A 21,670-nucleotide genomic window follows, 5' to 3' on the forward strand; every position below is an offset into this window, starting at 1 on the left:
CCCCGGCGCACGGCCCGACGGGAGTTGTAGTCCTTCAAGCCGCCCTCCCCGCCTCCAGCCGCTAGGCGGCTCTCCGCGGATAAACTACACCGCCCAGGGCTCCGCCTGCCGGGAGCCGCCTGTCGCTGCTCGGGACGCGAAAACATCCGGTTCTGCCGCGCGATGCATTGTGGTACCTGTAGTCTGGCGCCGCCGTCCCTCCCTGCCGGCAGGGAGGCGCGCAGCGCTCGCGGCCCGGGAAGACTCCATTTCCCGGCAGGCAGCGCGCCGGGGAGCCCGGCGGCGGGGCTGAGGCGACGGCCGGCTTCTGGACGATGGCGGTGGATTAGTTGGCCCCGTACGTCCTGCGGTGGTGGGTCGGGGACGAGGGAGGGCTCGGCAGCGCCTCTCCCCTGCGCCCCTTCTCACCCGGAGGGCACACGGGGCGGCTTCGGCCTCCCCGCCCGTCAGGGGCCCCCTTGCCCCGGCCTAGTTCTCTTTCTGGGATGTTCCCACAGTAACGAAAGTCGCTGTCACTTTTGGATTGGGAGGGGGAGGACCGGCAGGCTGTGTACTTCATTGGTTTCTTTGAAGCTTTTACTTCAACAGTTGCTTGCAACACTTTCTCTGCCTCCTACGCCTGCGTGCCATACTCCTGGTACAGCAGACCTAGTTAGTAGGGTGTTGCATTTTTGCACATCAGCTGTCTTTGGGTGTTAATAAGACAAAAAAGTGTATTCTCTAATGCTGACAGGGTTGTGCTCAAGTTACTCTGTTTTTTTTGTCTTAAACCTGTAGTGAGATCCTGGTTCAGAAGAGCAAGAAATCTGCCAAACTGCAAAACTCCAGTTATCCCCAGCCAATATTTCTGCCAGTGTTTGTTTGCACGTCTTCAGGAGTGAATGTCCTACAGTGTTTATAAAAAAGAGTTACCAAGTGTAGTTCTAGGTACCATTGGTTCCCATGAGTCATCTTGTTAATCATGTGGGTTCGCAATCACATTTTGCGTTCTTTCCAGTTTAATAGGTAAGTCCACACTGTAAACACCTACACAAATTAGGAAACTGACTGATCTATTTAAGGAAGAGTCATTAATATCGGAACAAAGCTAAATTTAAAGGGGAAAAAAAAAGGGGGTTCCCCTCTCAAGCTTTCGGGGTTTTTTAATGCTAAAGAACATTAGAAAGACAACTATAAAACTTGGAAGCTAAACTTTGCAGCTGTCCTGCAATTGTATTAGAGACTACCTGGAAATTACACATACCGTAGCCATAAAGCAGGGAATTGAGATGTCCTGGTTTCAGCTGGAATAAAGTTAGTTTTCTTCCTAGTATCTGGTACAGTGCTGTGCTTTGGATTTAGGATGAGAATAATGTTGATAACACACAGATGTTTTAGTTGTTGCTAAACAGTGTTTATAACAAAGTCGAGGACTTTTCAGCTTCTCATACTGCCCTGCCAGCGGAGGCTGGGAGTGCACAAGAAGCTGGGAGGGGACACAGCCAGGACAGCTGGCCCCAACTGACCAAAGGGGTATTCCATACCATATTGATGTCATGCCCAGTATATAAACTGGGGGAATTGACTGGAGGGCACCGTGGCTCGGGGGTTGGCTGAGCATCAGTCAGCAGGTGGTGAGCAACTGTATTGTCCATCACTTGTTTTGTATTTTCTGTTATTATTATTATTTTCCCTTTTCTGTCCTATTAAACTGTCTTTATCTCAACCCATGAGTTTTACTTTTTTTCGGATTCTCTCCCCTGTCCCACTGGGAGTGGGGGAAGTGAGCAAGTGGCTGCGCTGTGCTTAGTTGCTGGCTGGGGTTAAACCACCGCATGAGACAAATATAAAACAGAATTTACTCAAATAAAAGACTTCATTTGATGTTGTCTTTGCTATCGAGCTGGTCAATGGGAAAAGAGGAAGAGGAAATTTCAATCTGAATGTTATAGTGCAGCCTCCCAATTGACAGGTGTAATTTGGAGTTTTAATACGGAATTTGGAGTCTTTATACAAGCAGTGACCCAAAGAACCTTCCTACCCAGAGAGCACCAATAGAGGTGCACGGGAGGGAGCCGGACAGTGAAAGAAATTGAACTTGCCTGTTTAGAAGTGCCTCGGCTGAACTTGCCAGATGAAACGGAGTGTCGTGACCAGAGCAGGAGAAGACCTCATTCTCCCATGTCTGGAGAAGAGGACCGAGGGACGTTCAGGTTCTGCTGCTGTCCACCAGAGGGGGCCCGGCCCCCGCAGTTCTTCCAGCTCCTGCGCCAGAAGGCCATTTAGCAGCTGAACAGCGGCAGCTTTTCTTTATTTCTTCTCTTGCCTGCAGATGTTCCCCCGTGATAAAGGGAACTCCGATTATTAAAATCCTGTGATGACTTAGCCCATAAGTTTTTCAATTTCTGTTTGAAGTGTAGGAGAGATTAAATGGTATTTGGTTCATATGTCTTCTTGCCAAACTCAGTTGTTGCACAGCAAGTTGCACATTTTCTGTCCTACATGGTTATAGCTGCAAATGCTGTGTTCTCTTAACTTGCTGTGAAACTGTGTCCCAGTGTATTAGGCTTGGCCTTGATAATCTTGGGCCTTGATTACTATAATGGAACGCATCTAGAAGTAAGACTTTTGGTCTGAAAAAGTTCAAATTAATTAAAAATGTGGCCGTCTGCCTAAGTCTCCCAGGCTGTAATGTTTCTCCTTGCAGTACAGTGTACTAAAAAGGGCAGATCATCACCACAGAGAAATTGAAAACTGAGTTTCAGTACTCTCTTGCTGTTTCAGTAGGCTCATTTTCTTATTTTAGGTGAGGAACCAACTGTACTATCAGCATGCCAAAAGCTGCCCTTGTTTTCTGTCAGGCATTGGGGTTCAAGTCATGCAAGCAAGAGTCATCTCAACCACAGTTATTTACTTATGTAAGGGAAATGTGTTTTAAATTAAACACAACCCCCTGCCATGATTAGTACATTTTTGTGTGTGTTTCTGTAGTGCCTTATTCCAGGCTGTTTTTCTCCTACAGCAGTAATTAACAGATCTCTGTTCTGGTTCTTACAGATTACAAAAGCATACCACTCGAAGGCCCTGGTTTGCCTCCCAGATAGGAACCTGGACAGTCCCAAAGCAGGTAAGATTGGAATATGAGGACACAAACACTCTTGCCTCTTCCACACACACAGGCTTGCAGAAGTGGGTGTCTCTTAGCACACATCTGGTTTTGTACACAATAAGGTAATACCTGTTTGTGTCATGAGGTATGTACATATATGGGTATACATATATATATTCATCACTGCTAGATTCCTCTGGTTTTTAAAGTTAAATCCTTACATGTTGAGTTTCAAAGGTGGGTTAAGTGAATGCTGAACTTTCATTAGAACCTCTCAAAATCCTCCTATGTTGGTATTTGAATCCTCAACTTTTGGCTATACTGTCCATTGTGTCTACTGGCTGGTCACTCTTAATTCATATATCTCAGAATATGAATGTTAATAGCAAGCTTATAAATCGTTTTTATGTATGGGCAATGGCTGTTGTGGGAGGATTATCGTCTGTTAGATGCAAGTCCCCTTACACTGTGCAGTTGGGTACACCTAAGCTCTTAGCAGGGTTTGTGAATTCTACAGCTTCTCCATTTAAGATTCACAATTAACTGTGGGTGAAAATGAGCAGTAGTCATTATAAGAAGGATGCCGTTCACCAGGATGTTTTGTAACTTGCTTTTTCCTGTTTGGTGGGCCACAGATTTATAGATGAGTAATGTATAACTAAAGTGGAGACTGCTGGTAGGAAACCAGAGATTTTAGCAATAATTAGAGGAATGCTGAAGGTTTTGATATCTGCAGAGGGTCAGGAGGTGGTTTGGAGCATGTGTGGAAGCTCCAGCTAACGCACATATCCCTTAAGGAAAGTGGTTAACAAGGATCCCTAACAGAACTCATGAAAAGCAGAACCTTTAGATCTCAGACTGAAAAGCCTTTCCTACGAAAGAGAGAACTTTTTCATCACATTGTATTTCAGCCTGTCTGTACATTCAGGAATGCATTTCTACATCATTACTGTTGAATTCATGTTTTCAAAACAAATGAGATTGGAGTCTTTAGCCAGGCTGTGTGCCCTTAGGGCTTACAACTTGCCTGCAGGAAGGGCTTGCTTACAAATAAAGCACCCCGATCAAGTCACATTACCATGTCTCAGACTCCTACTTAAAACCATATTTTAGGGGCAAGTTGCAAGACTAATATTCCTATATGCAGTACATTGCTGTTTCAGTATGTTGTTCATGCTCCTTTACCAAATATGGGTGAACATCTAAAACATTGGACCTATATAGAGCCCCACATCAGGCCATGGGAAGGGAATCTAAAGTAATACTCAAGTTACAAAGCTGTTCAGCACTGTATATTTAAAATAGAGACCCATTCAACTTTGTATACAATAACAGTTGTCACGGGTTTATTACTTTTGCACCTCCATGAAAGTCCTCAGACTCGGGGAGAAGAATTAGCTTTTGCACAGTCTGAAGTTGAGGTTAAAAATAGAAATAGAGTTTAATTTTCTCTCATACTGCTGAAATTGTTACATCCTTCAAAAAGGTGCCAATCTAAATAGTGAGCCAAATTAAATGAAGGAATACTTTTTATAGCCAGAAGACAGGAGCTTGTAAGAACTACAAATATTTGCTGTCTGCTGCTCATGCACTTTCCCACCATGATGCAAGCAAGCTCTAGACCCTGATGTCCACAACTTATCAATTATCATTCTTCTGAGGGTGAAAATTAACCAGTGCTTAGAAAGGAAAACATTACAGATCCTTAAAAAACCCCTAAAAGTCAGGATAATTCAAAATTTTCTTGTCTGCTTTCCTAGCACCAGGAAAGCAAATTGGCATTTTCTACGTGCTCTTCTTAGCAAAGGCATAATTGCAGCAAGAACTTTTATTATTTATTACATTTTGGCATCTTCCAGTTTGGCACTGGCATTTAGTTCTGAATACATCAAGTCAATGCAAAGCGTTAGCTGTCTACAGTGGTGATTTCTTTCTCCTCTTCAGATGTCTCTCTACAGACAAAGTACTTCACACCTAATATGTTCTCCAAAGTCACTGGCTCCATCTACTGTCAGTGGACTTTGCATTACGTTTTCAGGCCTCATTTAAAAAAAAAAATTCTGGTAGTACCTCATGGACAATTTCAATACTTGACTCAGGCCACAGCAAAGTGGCAACAATAGGTGTTACACTCTGTTCCCTCTCCCTCATTGCTTGTCCTGCCACTCTAATTGTTTCTTTAGTTAAATCTATTCCATGACCTGGTTCATCTCACAGAGTAGTGCAATTCTTTGAGTTGAGATGCTGTACAAACATCCTAGTTCGCACCTTCAGTGTAAAGTGGTGATTTCCAGGCTAAGTTAAGGTGCCTATATGAACTGTATAAGTGAGCTTGGCTTCAAAGCATAAACAAACGTGTCTGAAGGTTTTTCTGCATGCATACTGTTAGCATTGGGTAACATTTGTCAGAATACAGGTTAAAGTTAATACACAGCCATATTCTGAAATTATTATGGGCACAGTTTCTAATGCTAGAAGGTCTTGAAAATCTGTTTACATAGTTTCAGTTCTGCTATTGTATTTCATCATGCAACACCAGCAATGGGAATGCTATAACAAAAAGCTTACAGACAGAAGCATTCTATGGGCAGGAACAATTTTGTCCCTAATTCATCATGCAAATTACACCACTGTAGATGTAAGACTAAGAGATCAAGCTTCAAGTTTGTTAAAGGTATCAGGGAGCTATATTTTTTTCTGAAATTGGTGGCACCTTGACTTTTACCTGCGGCTAGCTGGTCTCTTACTTTCATTCTGTGTTTTCCAACTCCTGTCTATATAGTACTACCTACCAAATGTATAACTCATCACAAATCCGGGCAACTCCCAAACTATATCACTGTGAAATTCAACCAGCACAAAGTTCCCAGTGGAAGTAAAGTCTGCAACCTTCTCTGTCCCACAGTAAGGGCCAACTGCAGGTGATGTAGGTCGGCTTCCATCATGTATGAGCAAGAAGTCATAGATGCATCTGTCACTATCTTCCAGCTCAAAGGATAACATTTTGAGAGATATCTGGAGAAAATACAACCAAAGCACTTTGCTTCCAGGTTATATACTTTTCTCTTACACTTTGTATGTAGCAAGCACAAAAATTCCTTATGTGCAGGTGTCATTTTTTATTCTGTGTTTGCACCAGATCCTGATCCCATATTGTAATGCAAATTAGTAGCAAATTATTTGCTTAGTTCATCAGCATTTGGATTGGAAAGAGAAGCAAGGAACAAGATTGATCTTGTACACTTTAAATCATTTTCTCTAGAGAAATATAAAAACACACCTGTGCAATGTTTCAGTTTTCTAGTGGTAACTCTTACCTAGGGATTATTCTGAACAAAGCCTACTGGTGCAAGCTAAATTCATAAGAATTCACATGCATGTGTAAAGGTTTTCCCTTGCTGAACACCTCAGATACCAAGATCCAGCACAAGTTCTTAAACTGGATTTTTGTGTTCAAGTTTTTACTCTGAGAACGCCTGCTCAAAAAGTGACATTACAGCTGTTATTCTCCAAGGCAAAAAAGATTCCATTAGAGATCATTAGATCTGATGAAACCCACAGATTAATTAATCTGTGCCTTACCTTGTATCCTACTGGAGAACTGATGACCCAGAAGCATGCCTGGTTTTTGGGGTATTTATTGGGGTAGTTTGGAGAGGTGATGACTCCATTTGAGTCTGTGAAAGTATCTCCACAGTTCACTGAGGAGCAAATGAGAAAAACAGAGAAAGGCATATTAACAAGAATATTTTGGCAGTAGAAGTGAGCTTGCTTATTGTATTCTTTTTTCAAGCCAAGAAAAAAATGTGCTACCATGAAAATCTACTGCTGAAATACTTTATTTCTTTGCTTAGTATTTGTATCAGCAGCTGTACTGAAGGAACCAAAAACATGGCTGCTAAATAACCTTTGGAGGACAGGAAACAGCTGCATCTAAAGCTCTATCTGTCTTTACAATTGAGAGTTACCATATTAGCATAGCATTCTAATGGTACTAACTTACTGCATTTTCAGAAAATAATTAGCTCAAGTATTCAAGATTGCATTATCAAGCTAGATCTAATGCTATCTAGAAATGACTCCATCAAGACTAATGCAAAAAGAGTAAAGACTTCTTCAATTTTTGCTTTAAAAAAGTTTGCATTTTGAGTTGAAATAAGGCAATAACAAGTTATTTGGGCTTCTGCCTTCTAACTGAAAGCATGTTGCAACACAATAGAATTTTATCCAGCAGTCCATAATGCATTCTTCTGTTCATAAAAGAGACACCCCTCAAGTGACTACAGTAAACATGGTGTTTCATATAACATAACAAAAGCCTTTAACTCAGAAAGTGCAAGTTACCCAAGGTTAGTACCTCTCACATTGCACAAAATGCCACAAAATCTTGACTAGCCTAATGCCCAGATGTGAAGAGGCTCTCAGAAGAACGTGAGCGGGTTCTCAGGATTACTAACATGAGACCCATGCAACATTCCAGTTTCCGTTTCCTGCTAACCTTCAGCCCCATCATTGCCTAGCCTTCTGCATTAGCAATTGCTATGGAAGTGTAAAGAATAACAGAAAAAAACTACTCTGGAGTACATGTTCAAAATTTTCAGTTCTTCCATACAAATACTATTAATGCTGTTCTCCAAGCTCTGCAAAGGAGTGTTCGTACCCCTGTGGTAGGAGGCTCTGAATCCTGTGGCTGTAATGCTCTCGTCACTTGTAAACTCTACCAGCATTGTTGATCCAGATGCCACTAAGGAGGGCAGTGGTCCCTTCCCACAGTATTTGTCCAGCAAGACAGGGGAATTCTTGCTGTTTCCATTGTAAATTTTTATATAGTCAGAAGAACAGTCTGAGGAGTGCTGGAGATCAAAAGCCTCAAACTGCAGGAAAATCTCAAGAAACAAGAAAACAGATGTTGGATTTAATGCTATACACAGGGAAAGATTGAAACCATCTAATTTTTATGAAGTGAGCTAGGACTTCATATTCATTTTACTATCCATATATCACTGAAATTTTACTTATAAAAAGAGCATAGAATTTCACCTAGCTACCCTGTTACTGAGCCCAGTGATTGATGTTTGACTATTGCTTGTCTTTGAAAAGCCATCCAATCTTAACAGGATAAAAATCAAGTTAAATAATGCATCTGATAGCCTTAATAAGTCTTATGAAAATTGTTGAGACTATCTTTTCATTCACTGCATAACAAAATAAATGTCTTGGTCCACGAAAATGACTCCCAGAGGGTAGTCATAATAATGAAATAATGCTGTGTAGCCTTGACACTGTGGTTCAAACCTTTTTTCTCCTAATAAAAATTACCTTACTTCGACGGATGCGGATCAACCACAGGCAGTTGCTATTGTTCGGGTATGGGGATGGGTAATTGACAGAGGAGAACGAGCCTTTGGATTTAGGCAACACATTGCTACAGCAATCTGAAGGGAAGAACCAAACAGTATTGAAGAGAATGAAAACTGCACAAAAATGTTCCAGAATTGCCTGACAAATCTCTCCAACCATTTGCATCAGTCAAGCTTGTAAAAGAGAAATGAATTATTATTCATTCAAAACCTGTGAGTGGAATAAAGCTAGTTAAGGTACTTACCTGCTTCAGCTACTGATGTTTTTTTTAAAGACAGTAGGGCTTCACTCACATATTTTAGTTTACTAAAAAAGGCCTGGATCTTTCATGAACTTTCTTAACCTCAATCACAGGAGTAGTTTCAATGACATCAGTATATCAATTCCCATCAGCAAATGTGTGTGTATTCCTAAGTGTATGCAAAAATCAAGCTTGAAAACTAGATTCCATCAAAGCAAAGAGGGGTAGTCACTGAGAGAAAACAGTAACAGAGAGCACTGAAGTCAAGCTACAGACCTAGTGACTGGTATACAAAGTCTGATCTCATCTATCTTTCGGTGTTCCACATGTAGCCTTCATTTATTGCAGCTTGTGTAACTCCCCAAATTACAAAATATGAATATATGACATCTGAACATATGCATTTATGATATTTTTCTCTTGCTCCCTACTTTTCCTGAGATGACTGGACTTTTTGTCCTTTTTTTAGCCCTGAAGTTTTTATCCCTTTTTTAAAATTTAGCCCTTTTCTTCCAAAACATACAGATCTAATTATAGAAATTATGTAATAATGGTATTGAAGTGTGACTCATTCCCAGCCCCACTAATCAAGAATAAATATCATTAAATACTTGTTATCGCTATCTTTGAGACCATGAGAGACACTTAAATTGTAAACCTGTCTTATCTGAAGTTAAGAATTTGGGAGGAACCACTCTCAGCAATGATTTCTGTACCTAACTATCCAACTGAAGGAATGCTGATTCCCACTAATTATTGGTGTTTATTTAACTAAGTTCTGTTTATTTAACTAAGTTCTAACACAATTCAGAGCAGAATTTGGTACACTAATATTTAGGCCACATTAATGTTTCTGCTTTTTTGGTAGAAAATAATTGAATAACATCTCAGAAAAGTTTATACCATATAAATCAATTAGCCTATATCTAGGAGTCGAGGCAAAATGCGTGCATTGCAGGAACATGTTTGGTGTTTTACCTGTGTTTTGTGCATCTCAACTGATTCCCCACAAAGAGCTGTACTGATCAGCATAAATGGCACCCATACTTACTGCCCTGCAGTCATTTTCTAATTGAAAAAAATCACAAACCTGCTGGCACTACTGATGCACATGACTAAGCTATAATCATGGCTCAGGACAGCTTACGTGCTTTGCAACCTTCAGAGCTTTCCTGAAATGAGAAGTTGACAGAGGTAGCAACTATGATTTCTCTGATGGGTTTTGCTTATGTCAAAGAGCAGGGACTAGGTGAGGTTAACTCGGAATGACAGTGAATTATTGAAAGTAAATTGTCCTTTCCAAGAAGGCAGCAGCTTGGAACAGGAGCAGGTCTGTTTCCACACACATACCGGCCCTCTTGTAGGGCTAGGGAGAGATGTATTGAAAGGCCTGTGGGCTGAGTTCCTTTGGGGGATGTCTGACAGTGCCTACAGAGATCAGCTATATGAGGATTCACATGCCTTCGATCTACCGCACTTACTGCACTTGTAGAGCTTGTTGATTTTTGCTACATCCAAGTTACTCAGCCCTTCTCTCTGCCCAATGGGTACAGAAGGGTCAGGAACTGGTACAATAGTTGGTTTCCCTGGAGTGCTGGAGAAATCATACCTGTAGAAATAAAGAAATCACATTTCTAGATCACTTCTCTTAAACAGTGAAGTTTGCTAACTGCATAATCATATTCATGTACCACATGCACAGAATTTCAATGGAAAAGGGCAAGAAGCTTCTCAGAGACCAGTTAGCCTTCCCTGAAGAGGACCAGCATGGCAGCCATTTTGTGTGCAGCAGATGAAAGCAAGAAACAAGAAAAAGCTGCACCGTCCTGAGTGAGTAGAGCTTTTGCCAATGTCCTGGCAAAATGAACTGAATCCCACCTTCATGGTTCCAGAGGCCGAGGAGCAGGAATAGTTCTGTCTCATCTATTAATTATTTATTTGCTATCTGCCATTTCCTGCCTCCTGCTAGACAAGTTTTATTTCACGTCTTTGTTCAGAAGTTGTTACTTGCTAGTGGAAATAAAGGAGAAGGTACGTGATACAAGCTTGTACATTACGGACTAAAATGCAGCCTTAGACAGTGTTCCCAGATGAATATGAGGCAGCACATGACATCTTAATGATATAAAAAAACTCCGTCTTTCTTCTCTCTGTACCTAAATATTGTTGTCTGTGATCAGCTGTTACTACATTAATGAAATCATTTAGACATCAGAACTGTTTTAGATCAGTGTCTCGGTAGATTTAGACTTTGGACCATAGCCATGTCAAAGGTCTTTAGCAAGAGGCAGGAGTACAGTGAAAGAAAACGTTGTCCTAATTTTTTCTTCTATCCATATCAACTCTGTTTTCCAGGAATCCTGCTGATAAAGGAAGTATGCTTACCCTTAATTATGTCCATTCACTCAATTTTAAGTGAACAGCAAAAGTCATTCCCTGCACAGAGAAATTCTTTCTTCCTAGATCTGAGCAGAAGTTCTGAAAGCTGTTTGCTCTTTTGAAAGACATTTCAGAAAACAACTTACGCGCCATAGTGCATCACTGAAGAGTAGTCATAGGGAAGGCCCAGATTTTTGGAATTCACTTTTCCAAAGTTCCCTTGTTCCCCTGTAAGGTAGGAAAGCAACATTTCAGAACAATTATTGCTGCTCTAAGAGTACACTGCCTGCTGTCATAATCCTAAGAGTAATTTAGGATACAAATAACTGGTTCTTTTGAGATCTTGGATCTATCAAAACTACCAGAACCTTTTGAAGCCCATGGGAACCCATTTTCACTCAGTTTAGTAGGTTTCAGAATATAAAGCGAATCTCTTCAAGCAAAGGTATTCATCTGTTCATCTTCATTAGAGTGTCTCCAGATATATTTCAATGTATTATCTTGAACATTATAAGCATCCAACCTATGTCCCTAAAGCTGCATCATATCTTGAGAGGGAAATCTGGCTGACCACCTAGATCAAAAATTCAGAGGTATGTTTGGGTGACCACCAACTTGTCTTGCTGAGTCCTTCCACCAAAGGGTTATAAGACCACAAAAGAAAGGGATACAGTTTGCCTGTTACTTGCCCAAAGGACATGTTATCAGCCATGTTCTGGCTTTGTCTCTGGTCAAACCCATCAGCAGTGACTACAGTGAAGTGGTATGACTCGCATGAAGCACGGGGACTCAGTAAGATGAGCTAGAAACATTCTGTTTGAATATAGCTGCTGATCATCTCATCACTTTTAATCTCTTTAGCCTTAAAAAGCCCATATGAGGTAAGAAAGCATTACACCGATACAGGACTGGGGCCCAGAGACACAAACTGGAATTCATGTCACCTAGCTTTATTTCTCTAAGTTAAACACTGAAGCTATTCATCAAGGCTCCCAGGATAGTCAGAGGAGAGGGAGAGAAAGAGAGACACAGTTGGAGGGAGTTTCATCTGAAGGCACCTATTTCTCTCCATTGGCTGGACAGCATGAATACAGATTGTGCCCTGTGTCTCTTGTCCATGGTAAGACAGGCAAGCAAGCAATTTCAGAGCAGGGAGCTGAATGCAGTCAGCCTGGCCCCGAGGCTAATGCCCTAACCACTGAGCACTCCTTTCCAGTTCAACATCTGTACCTTCATTATTGTAACTAGTGGTTTGTAAACCACAAACCATCTGGACAAGAGTTCAGGGCTGGATGCTTGTCAGAAAAATCTCTGGAGTCTGCACAACTTGGCTGGCAGGCTTGCAATCAGACCCAGTCTCTTCCAGTAATGTCCTTCAGCACTGGTCCCAATGAGGGCTAGGAAATGCAAAGAGAAGCTTCAAAATCCTGAATTATAGAAAGTTTGGGGGTAAACATGACTTCGGAGCTTTTCATGGCTCAAAAACTCAGTTAATGCTCAAACTGGTTCTCAACAGCATTAGCTTTCCTGACTCTGTTAGGTTTTTATCTCAGTTCCTCTTATCTGCTATACTGACTTCAGAATGAATTATCAGCAAGTGCACAGCTTCTTTTGAGGTGATGAATAGAGAACACAGTTCAAATGCAGTGAAACATTTAAGCATATGGCTACTGTTTGGCACATAAGTGCTTTGCTGAATTGGTTTGCTAAAAAAGAAAAACAGCAGCCTGGCTGGACAGAGGTGCTGCCAGCAAACTAGTGTCTGCCTCATCACATGCCAGAGAGATTTGGCTGTCTAGACCTGCACACGTGTGGGGACTTAACCCATCTTTTCCACTCTAAAAAAACCCTACCTCTGCCAGAATCTAAGTGTAATGACTCAGAAGAGCTGAAAAGGAAGCTTTGGCTGAAGACTCTGAATACATTTTTTCCCCCCGAAAGTTTGGGAAAAACAAGCTGAGTTTCAAGTAGCTAAGTGGACAGCAACCGATCAGGCTGCATTTTGTCAAAACAAAGAAGTAGGATGGCTTCCAAGGTGAATTGCTGGGTAAAAACAAAACCCAGCAAACATCCACAGTACTGCAGTCCTGGCAAGAGAAAAACATCTTGTGTAGGAGAGCTGGGAAGCTGCAAAAGGTCTTGAGGTCTAGTTCTGCATCACTGAGGTCAGTGGGAGCTCTGCCATCAGCACTGTTAACAGCAGCATGTTTTTACAGGAGATGTACACTAACAGTCCTCATGAACATAGCTGTGTTTCTTCATTTCCTTTTCCCTGCATATCTTTGCATTTTTTCCCTACAGTGCTTGTGCTGCACACACTCTGAATTCTAACTCCCTTGTGATGCCAATCTTCTCAGCCCCCATGCCCGGTGAATGCTGTTAAAACACTGAAGATATAAGCCATCTCCTTTTGCATAGTCTTGTCTTCTTCACCTCTTCCCCCTCTTTTATCCTTTCATGATACTCTGTCTGAATCAGAGCTTGGTTACATCTGTGTCCTTTAGAAATGATGACATCTGAACCTGTGGACTTCTTCCTGCAAAACTAGTGTAAGATTTTATGTGTGTCTAGTATCTTTGGTATAACTTCATGTTTTCAACTCCTCTTTCCTAGCACATCCTTTGATAGCATTTCAAACGTGGCACACCCTTGCTGTACAATGGCAAGCAATTCATAGCAAAATCACACTTTAACACTAGAGCTGAAACCTCAATAAAGAACAGCACAAATGGAATTTACTTAGAATATCACAGGAATAGCTGAAAAAAGTTTGGAGAACAGCATGTTAGGAATTTGCAATAAAAACAATCAAGTTCCATCTGGAGAAAAAGATAGATATATCTTCAACTGTGCATGACAATGAAGAACTGAGTATCTTATTTGTTGAAGAGACTTATTAGCATTTGGTATTCAATTGTCCAGCCCCATCTACTATTATTTTCTATAATGAACTAAGTACACTATTATCTTTTTACAATTGTTGTGGGTTGTCCAGCTCTCTCATTAGCTGTCAGACAAGTGATTCCTTGCATCCTTTCTTCCCCTACTTTCCTTATATCTACGACTTTCTGGCTTTCCCTGGGACATCCTACCATTGTCTCTACCCTCCCCTTCCCAGAGCCTGGAGCTCTGTATATGCTCCCGTATTCCCAGCACACAGATCAAGGGCACATGCCCAAACTATTCATCCTGCATTCCTTTCCCTAAATAACGTTCACCTGTTTTCTCCCTACAGATTTACCAGTCCTGATAGCTCCCCACTGCTTCATCTTTTCATGGCAGTTTATATTATTCTCTCCTCAAGGAGGAAATAATTGCAGTCCTTCCTCTCACATCATGCCAGGTCCCAGAATTTTGCACATGCTAGCGGTTGCATGTGCTTCCATTCTGTCCACATTCAGTCCCTTGTTCATCTACATTTTAGGCTATGTGCATTTCACTGCCAGTGCCAAGATGCCTACCTGCTGCCTTCCCTATTTCCATGGCTTTCCTGAAGACAGAGTTGCTGTGTGATTCCCCACCACGATCTCTGAATATTATGTTTCACCCCACCTCAGCTAAAAGTCCCATAGTCTTGCCTTCTGGCCAAGTCCTTGCAACAACATTTTGCATTCCTGATGATCTTAGTATTTTGGATATAAGGTGAGTCTGGGCTCAAGATGGCAATCAAGATAAGAACATAGAGCTATTTTTAGGCTGCATCTGCCTTGGAGGACCACACTAACGTAGTTGTAGCCACAGAAATTCCCCTAGTACAAACACTGAACAAGAAATTCCATCACAGTGAATGTGCTGCTGCTGCAATTCAGTCAGCATTAATCATGATTCTTATTTGCATTGCTGTTCACAGGAGAAACATTCTCCTTTATCTGAAAGTATATGTTTTCTCTTAAGATTTAGTGGACATACCTGCCACAATGTGTTCCCACATAATCTTGACAAACCTGTCCCGATCACTCCGTGCCTGTTCGTGGATGAAACCCAGTGCATGGTTCATTTCGTGCTGAATTGCTCCTTTATCCATGCAACCATTTTTCACCAGGCCTACTGCTTGACGTCCTCCAATTTTTCCAAAGTAAGACCAGCAACTAAGAATAGGCAATCAATAACCAAAACAATCACATTCAGCAAATACAAAGAAATAGATACACTGATTATGCCAAGGGCCTCCAGATGTGCAGTCACAGAAAAGGACATGCAAATAGTCACCGGTGTGAGATATCTAGGCTTCCGAAAGCTGCCAAACTACATAGGGGGAGAAATAAAGCCTTTGTGATGAGTATGGCAAATTTTAAAACAGTAAAATGGCTATATCAAACTAAGATGAAGCAGTTTAAGTAGTTAAGCAAAGAACCTGAAACAATTCTACTTCTTTAAATTTTTACAACAATTAAGGAAAATATTTCATTTTTAATTATACCCCATTATCTTTAAGTCCACACACACATTTATTCCTAGAGCCTATTAACTGATGTAACTACTAGTATATCTAAAGAAAAATGAAATATTGTACCTGCTCCCTGAATCTTGACTGCTAGGATTAAAAAGGGCAATTACTTAAACCCACATTAAAACAGAAAAGAAGCTGAAAGACCTTTTGAGTGTTTCCACTCCCAGGAGACAGGGAGCTTACCTCTGCCCACGTTCAACATACACGTAGTCTGTTTCTGTAGTGCGATTTACAAACTGCACACAGGTCAATGTGGAGATCTCTTGCAGAGCATCAGCAATCCAAGACCTCTCTGTCATTGCTAGAAAGAGGAGGAGGCCAGGAGAAATCTTCCTTGGTTAGTCAAAAACCCGGTGCATTGATGGGGTGCATTCCTTTAAAACTTCACAGCACTTGTTAGCTTTTTATCATACTAGTATAATAAAAAAAAGGCACAGAGCCTTCAGATGTTTAAGTTGATTGGACTTTTAAGGGGAGATGTAAGAATTATGGTTGGCCCTTATGCATATTCTATAGGAGACAGCTGATGGAAGGGAAAAGACTGGCGTTGTTTCTTCCATTAGACAGAACAGAAAAAATGAAATGGTTTCAGATCCAAATAGTTGGATTAAAGTATCCCAGATGAGCCATCTGACCGTAGCTAAGCACCAGAAACCTATTTTGTTTATCAGAGATAACAAATGTCTGCTACACACCCCTTGGAATCACTTAAGACAGCCAGCGTTCAGAGGCTCTGAAGATCACAGTGTTTCTATTCAGGTACCAAATAAAGATAAGAGTGTTTATCTGCTTTTGAACATTTTGGCCTAATTTGGCTTCCTCAGTTATGAATTATCTACAACTGATTTGTATCTCCATTTCCTCGTCTTTAAAGTCTGGAGAGAGAGAGGTAGATTGAATAACCTTCACCTAACCACAAGAGTATATGCTGCAGTTCTAGAAGTACATGGGCAGAGGAACAGCCTAGGTAACACAGAGACTGGGCTTTCCTCAGCTCAAATGATATCACAGATTCCCTTTCCCCAAGAATGGGAATCAGGCACAGGCTGTATTTCACTTCCATGCCATTTTCTCTCAAGGTAAGATCTTTTAAGAAGGGTCTGTATGGAAGCCTCAGTCCAAAGAAGCCTCAGCAGGAGATGGAAGACCTGCACAGCCCATATGAAGTCTTCTGGAAGAAAATTTTCTAGATTAAGGCATCAGTCCTGCAGCCTTTTGCACAGGACAGAGCTATTGACTGACTAGAGGGAAATAATAAGGGGAAAAAATATCTCCAAGGATTTTTCCTCCACTTTTGCCTCTACAGGACTTCTAGAGCAGGAATATTTCTGAGACATTCTAAAGAAAATTACAGTGTTCAAAAAAGTGCTCCTAGTGGTAATTTTGACAAAAATAAATTCATAATGTGAACCAATTATTTTTCTTCTTCTGTACTTGTTAAATATCAAAGTGCATTGTAGCTAGCAGGAATGAGCTAATATTTGTAATTAAAATTAATTATCTGGTATTTATATAGCAACTACTGCCCAAGTAACCACATATTTTAGTGTCTGTAATGGAAATGTTTGGAGTTTTAGCCAAACTACCATAGGACTAACAGATTAGCAAAAGAGACATGTCAATAAATTCTCATTTGGACAAAGATTGCTTTTGGTGCATGCCACAGAAACATAAAATAACAGAGAGTATAGGGACTGGAAGATCAATGCTAACTTTACAGCATCTATTTGCATACACTCACAGAAATCAGAAGAGATGTTAATTGGAACCTTGACTAGTCCATCTTGTGACTTGGGCCATAAACAACTCTCACAATTAATTGCACTGCGTCGTCCTCTTCTCAAGAGTATGTCTCCTTCATACACAACTATTTCACTACCTGGCAGATGAAGAAAATAAAGAACATACAAGGCACTGAGAAGGCAAATAGATGTGCAAAAGGGAGATGAGAGGTATACACCTAAGCAAGCTTTTGTACCTTTGGAAATTTCTTTCACTGAAGTTCATTTCCCAATAAGGTGAAAAGGGTTAGTAAATTAAGACTGGGTGAATCTAACATTCACAATATGATAAGACTGGTCAGGTCTGCCTTGCTTCCTGGATAGAAAAGATTAATATTAATATAGATGTCATAGTGCAGCTGTAATCAAAGTCATGACTAAATATATTTTAGCTTAAGAAGCTTTGGGAGCCTTCAGAGTGGAAGGCTAAGTATTTTAAGTCATTGTTCTCTTCATTAGAGCTTGTGGAATTAAAGAAAAATCATAACTGACCTCTGTAAAAATGGGATGAATCATACAAAAGAAATTACTATTTTTATCATGCATATTGAATGCATGCAAGCTATTAATTTCCAGGTTAATTTGACAGAAGACATTGTGACATGCTCGTCAGTTCTGACTCCAAAATACTTGGAATACTTTTCTCACAGACAAGAGCTATTGGTTATTATGCCAAAAACGTACAATAGTCTTGGGTACAGCAGCAGGGAAGTGCCTTATATCACATAGGAAAGAAATCAAAGTGAAAAGTATTCTGATTTGCTGAGGCTACATATGGAAAAGAACATTCCTTGTAGCAATTGCTCAATAAGTCTTCTTAATTTCTTTATCACAGCAGCATAAATAGTCACACTAAATGAGACTTTAAAACATATCTGAATTCTGTGAATTGTTTTCCACTGATGCTGGAAAACATTTTCAAAGAGAAAAATGTACCAAATAATGAGAATGAGGTATAGAGAAGAAGTCCCACCAAAACCTACAGTTATTTATATAATAATTACAATCAAACTCACCTAAGTCATTGTTTCTTGTAGCTATCTGGGAAAAAAAAAAAGCATAGCTGTTAATACATGCTTATCTCCATAGCAGAAAACTTCTATCATGTAGAATCACAGCAGTAAAAGTTTGTAACTAATTTTAAGATCATCAGAGCAACTCATCAGCAGCAATGTAAATTCTCAACATCTGAGAGCAGGGACGCACCTGGACAGGTTTACTTAGTGCAAAGCTATAGAGAAATGCTAAATGAGTTGGCAGAAGAAAGTACTTCATCTTCAAGTTTCCAAGATGATCTTCTCTGCTCTGCAGCTCAGTTCTCAAAGCTGTGGTTAGTTTACTTGGGGCAAGTTTTATGGGAAAGCTGCTGCTGTTTTTAACAAGTGTAACAAAATTAGATAACAAGAAGTATTCTCACAAAACAAACAAGCTGCAGGACCTCTCAAGAGAATTTCCAGGCTCTCATTTCTTATTTATCTTCAGAAAACAGAGGAAGTGGAGCAATAGGAAAGAAAATCCAGCAACCTTACAGTGACTCATCTTTAATTCTATGAAGAACCCATGAGCTGCTGCAGGTCCCCTTGCTGCTGACCAAGGGACAGGATATCTGGTAGCAGTCTGTTTACAGCAAAACTCAATGTCAGGGAACTCTTTGATCCATCCACACTGACTACCTGTCCTAGAAACAACTTAGCTTGCTGCCAGGAGCCACCCCGCTCTGCAGAGCCCATCTGTCAGCCTGCCCCTCTGTGCAGAGCTCTCAGCCAGGCACTGCTGGCCAGGAGCACTGGAAATCCGTTGGAGCCACAGACAAATCTGATTGTTGGTTGAAATTGTTTTTCCAATACCGTATCTTGCAATATAATCATCACTGGCAGTGATCGTGTGTCTTTCTGGAGTCTACAAGTAAATAAAACCACCAGCTCCCAGAATTTTGGCTTCCCACCTTCTGGGAAGCCCTCCTTCCTTTGATGTCCAGGAATAGAAACAAGCCTAGAAAGGCAGGCTGAATCCTAGAAAACCCACACTGTAAGAGTAAGCCTCACAATGGGAATATTCACGTTGAAGCCGCACGAACACCACTGTAGGCAGGCAGATGTTGTTTTCTCCTCCCAGCTTGAGCCCGTGCACAAATACCTGGGTGCTATAGAAAATCCTAAGGATTTTCTGCATCAGATCTTTAAGAAACAAGCAAGAAAACCTTTTGAATTGTCTGCAAAGGCAAAATTCAGAGGAATCTATGTGGTTCACAGCAGATCAAGATGGCAGAGGGTACCTTTCCAGATAGATGTATGGGCTGGTCCTTTGTTTTTAAGGAGTACTTTGCTACAAAAATTTTAGCTGATATTATGTAAAGCTTTGCTACTAATATTTTCATTTTACCCTACTAATAGTTTGTTCCTAAACTTTCTAAAATATTCCACATTTCTGTAACTTCCACAATTCATCTACAGTTACAATTTCCATGTAGATTATACTGCAATAACAAGGTGCAGACATAAAGGACCACTTTTGCTTTGGCTGATAGGAGGATGAAGTTCAGAAGTCCTCATTAATTCGTTACACTGATAACCAGAGGTCCTCCCGCACAGTTCTGAGCAACCTGTGTGTCTATTCAAGATCGAGTTCAAAAGAGAGACAGAGGGAGTCACAGGAGCACATTTCTGCTGCTACACATCACAAAATGACAGGGGAGAGAGAAGTTATTAGACAATAAAAGCAAGAGAACAAGACCAGATCACTGTGCAGAGCCTGAAGTTGGGTCACTCCAGGCGTGCAGCAAGGAGGGACACAAGGGACCTTTGACGTTCTGCAATGCAGATTTGCATATTCATTCCAGGGAAGGCTGTAATACCTTACTGACTCCAGTTGCAGACCACAGACCAGAGCAACCCTTGAGTCAGGAAATCTATCCCATGGTTTAATTCATTTTCCTGACTGCCAGAAAGAATTGGGTATTTTTCAAGGCTAATTAATAGACCAAAGCCTCATATCACCTGATAACACATTATCAGAAGTTGTCTCGTAGAGCAAATTTCCTTTTTGATGCTGCTTGTCTCATTGTTTGCTTTGATATTCTAGCACAATAATGTTCAGGTCTCAGTCTCATTATCTATCCAAATAATTTGATTACACAGCTGTAACTTGCATTCTTTCCCCTGTATGCTTTTTCTTGCACCGTCATTTGACATTTCTCATTCTTAGCCACACTGTCCTTGATCTGCCAGATTTTTTATCACTGCTGTTTGTTTGTAATTCCAATATGATGTTTATCACATTCTTAGTGATGCTTACTTAGTTTCACCTTCATTCCATGGCAGAGAACGGGCACTTCTTTCACTATGTAATCCAAGTCTCTCTTGGCATAATACTAAATGACAAAGGTAGAAAAACCAGACACCTGTTGGTGTCTAAGTGTAGGTTTTTTCCTAGCTCTGTATCAGTAATAGATATCATCAGAAGCAACAGGAATAGTAAGTCCAATAATCCTTTCATAACGAGAAAGTACAGAGGCCACTCTCCCTGGCTAAAGCATTAGAGTGTATGAACCTAAAGGGAAACAAAATTCAGGAGAGCGAAAGGCCATGTGATTGTCTAAGGATCCAGTGGAATATCACTCTAATGTTCAGTTTCTCAGCTATTTGCACAAAAGGTTATACAGACAATTGCTAGTGAACAAGAAGTTGGCTTAACTCAGCTGCACGTTCACCTTAAGAAGCTTATTACTTTTCAAGAGGATTCACAGTTATCTCTACATGTTTAAACAGGCCAATTGTTCTTACTGCATTAAGAGTCCTAATTTTTAAAGTCACAATAACAGAAAGTATTGCACTTACTACATGACAGTTCTTTTTAAACCTGCTTTGTTTGACGCTGCATTTGGACAGAAACCAGATTCTGCTGAGGAGCATTTTAAAATAACTTTGTAGCCATTAAATGAAACTATTATATTACACTGTAACAGGCTGAAAAGAGTTAAATAATAAAAACATGCACAAAACTTCCTTGGTGTTTAAAATTATGTTATTTAACAGTTATCTGTTTACAGATATTGTGTCCTTCAGGATGCTAGGATTAGTGAAAGCATGCAATTCATGCCTCATTATTTACTGATTGGGAGAAGAAAATGAGCTTTCCTGCTTTCCAGTTGCCAGTCAGTTAATCAGTTTAGAATAATTAAATCATTGACCTTGATCAAGTGCAAAAAAAGTTTTGGCTCTTGCAGAAAAGGTCAAAATCACAAAAATAACATCTTGTAAATCTGGTCCCTCGTGCCCAGTCCTTACTTTGACCCAGTTACCAGGCAGCAAAAGCAAATGTTTCATAGAAAAGGTTACTATCGAGCATAGTAGATTCTTGATACATAAACA

The 21,670-nt window shown here is 40.5% G+C and overlaps 1 protein-coding gene across 1 annotated transcript; it reads right to left on the bottom strand.

Annotated features, from left to right (window-relative positions):
• Window positions 1-5,872: 5,872 nt before the first annotated feature.
• LOC104839749 (astacin-like metalloendopeptidase) lies at window positions 5,873-18,575 on the bottom strand. The gene is made up of 11 exons (XM_010580208.1): window positions 18,507-18,575; window positions 18,317-18,341; window positions 17,261-17,398; window positions 15,703-15,820; window positions 14,979-15,157; window positions 11,216-11,297; window positions 10,172-10,299; window positions 8,408-8,523; window positions 7,749-7,974; window positions 6,671-6,789; window positions 5,873-6,103 (listed from the first exon to the last, which is right to left on the bottom strand). The coding sequence occupies exons 1-11, from the start codon at window positions 18,573-18,575 to the stop codon at window positions 5,873-5,875; spliced, it is 1,431 nt and encodes a 476-aa protein (XP_010578510.1).
• Window positions 18,576-21,670: the final 3,095 nt, after the last annotated feature.

Source organism: Haliaeetus leucocephalus, unplaced genomic scaffold, assembly GCF_000737465.1.
Source record: "Haliaeetus leucocephalus isolate CR32 unplaced genomic scaffold, Haliaeetus_leucocephalus-4.0 Scaffold696, whole genome shotgun sequence".
NCBI lineage: Eukaryota > Metazoa > Chordata > Aves > Accipitriformes > Accipitridae > Haliaeetus > Haliaeetus leucocephalus.

Coding starts and splice junctions, on each gene's coding strand:
- LOC104839749 (XM_010580208.1), bottom strand. CDS start 18,575: ATGAAGTACTTTCTTCTGCCAACTCATTTAGCATTTCTCTATAGCTTT. Junction 15,821..17,260: donor TAACATCTCTTCTGATTTCT/GTGAGTGTATGC, acceptor TCCTCTTTCTAG/CAATGACAGAGAGGTCTTGG. Junction 6,104..6,670: donor GTTCTCCAGTAGGATACAAG/GTAAGGCACAGA, acceptor TATTTTCTCCAG/ATATCTCTCAAAATGTTATC.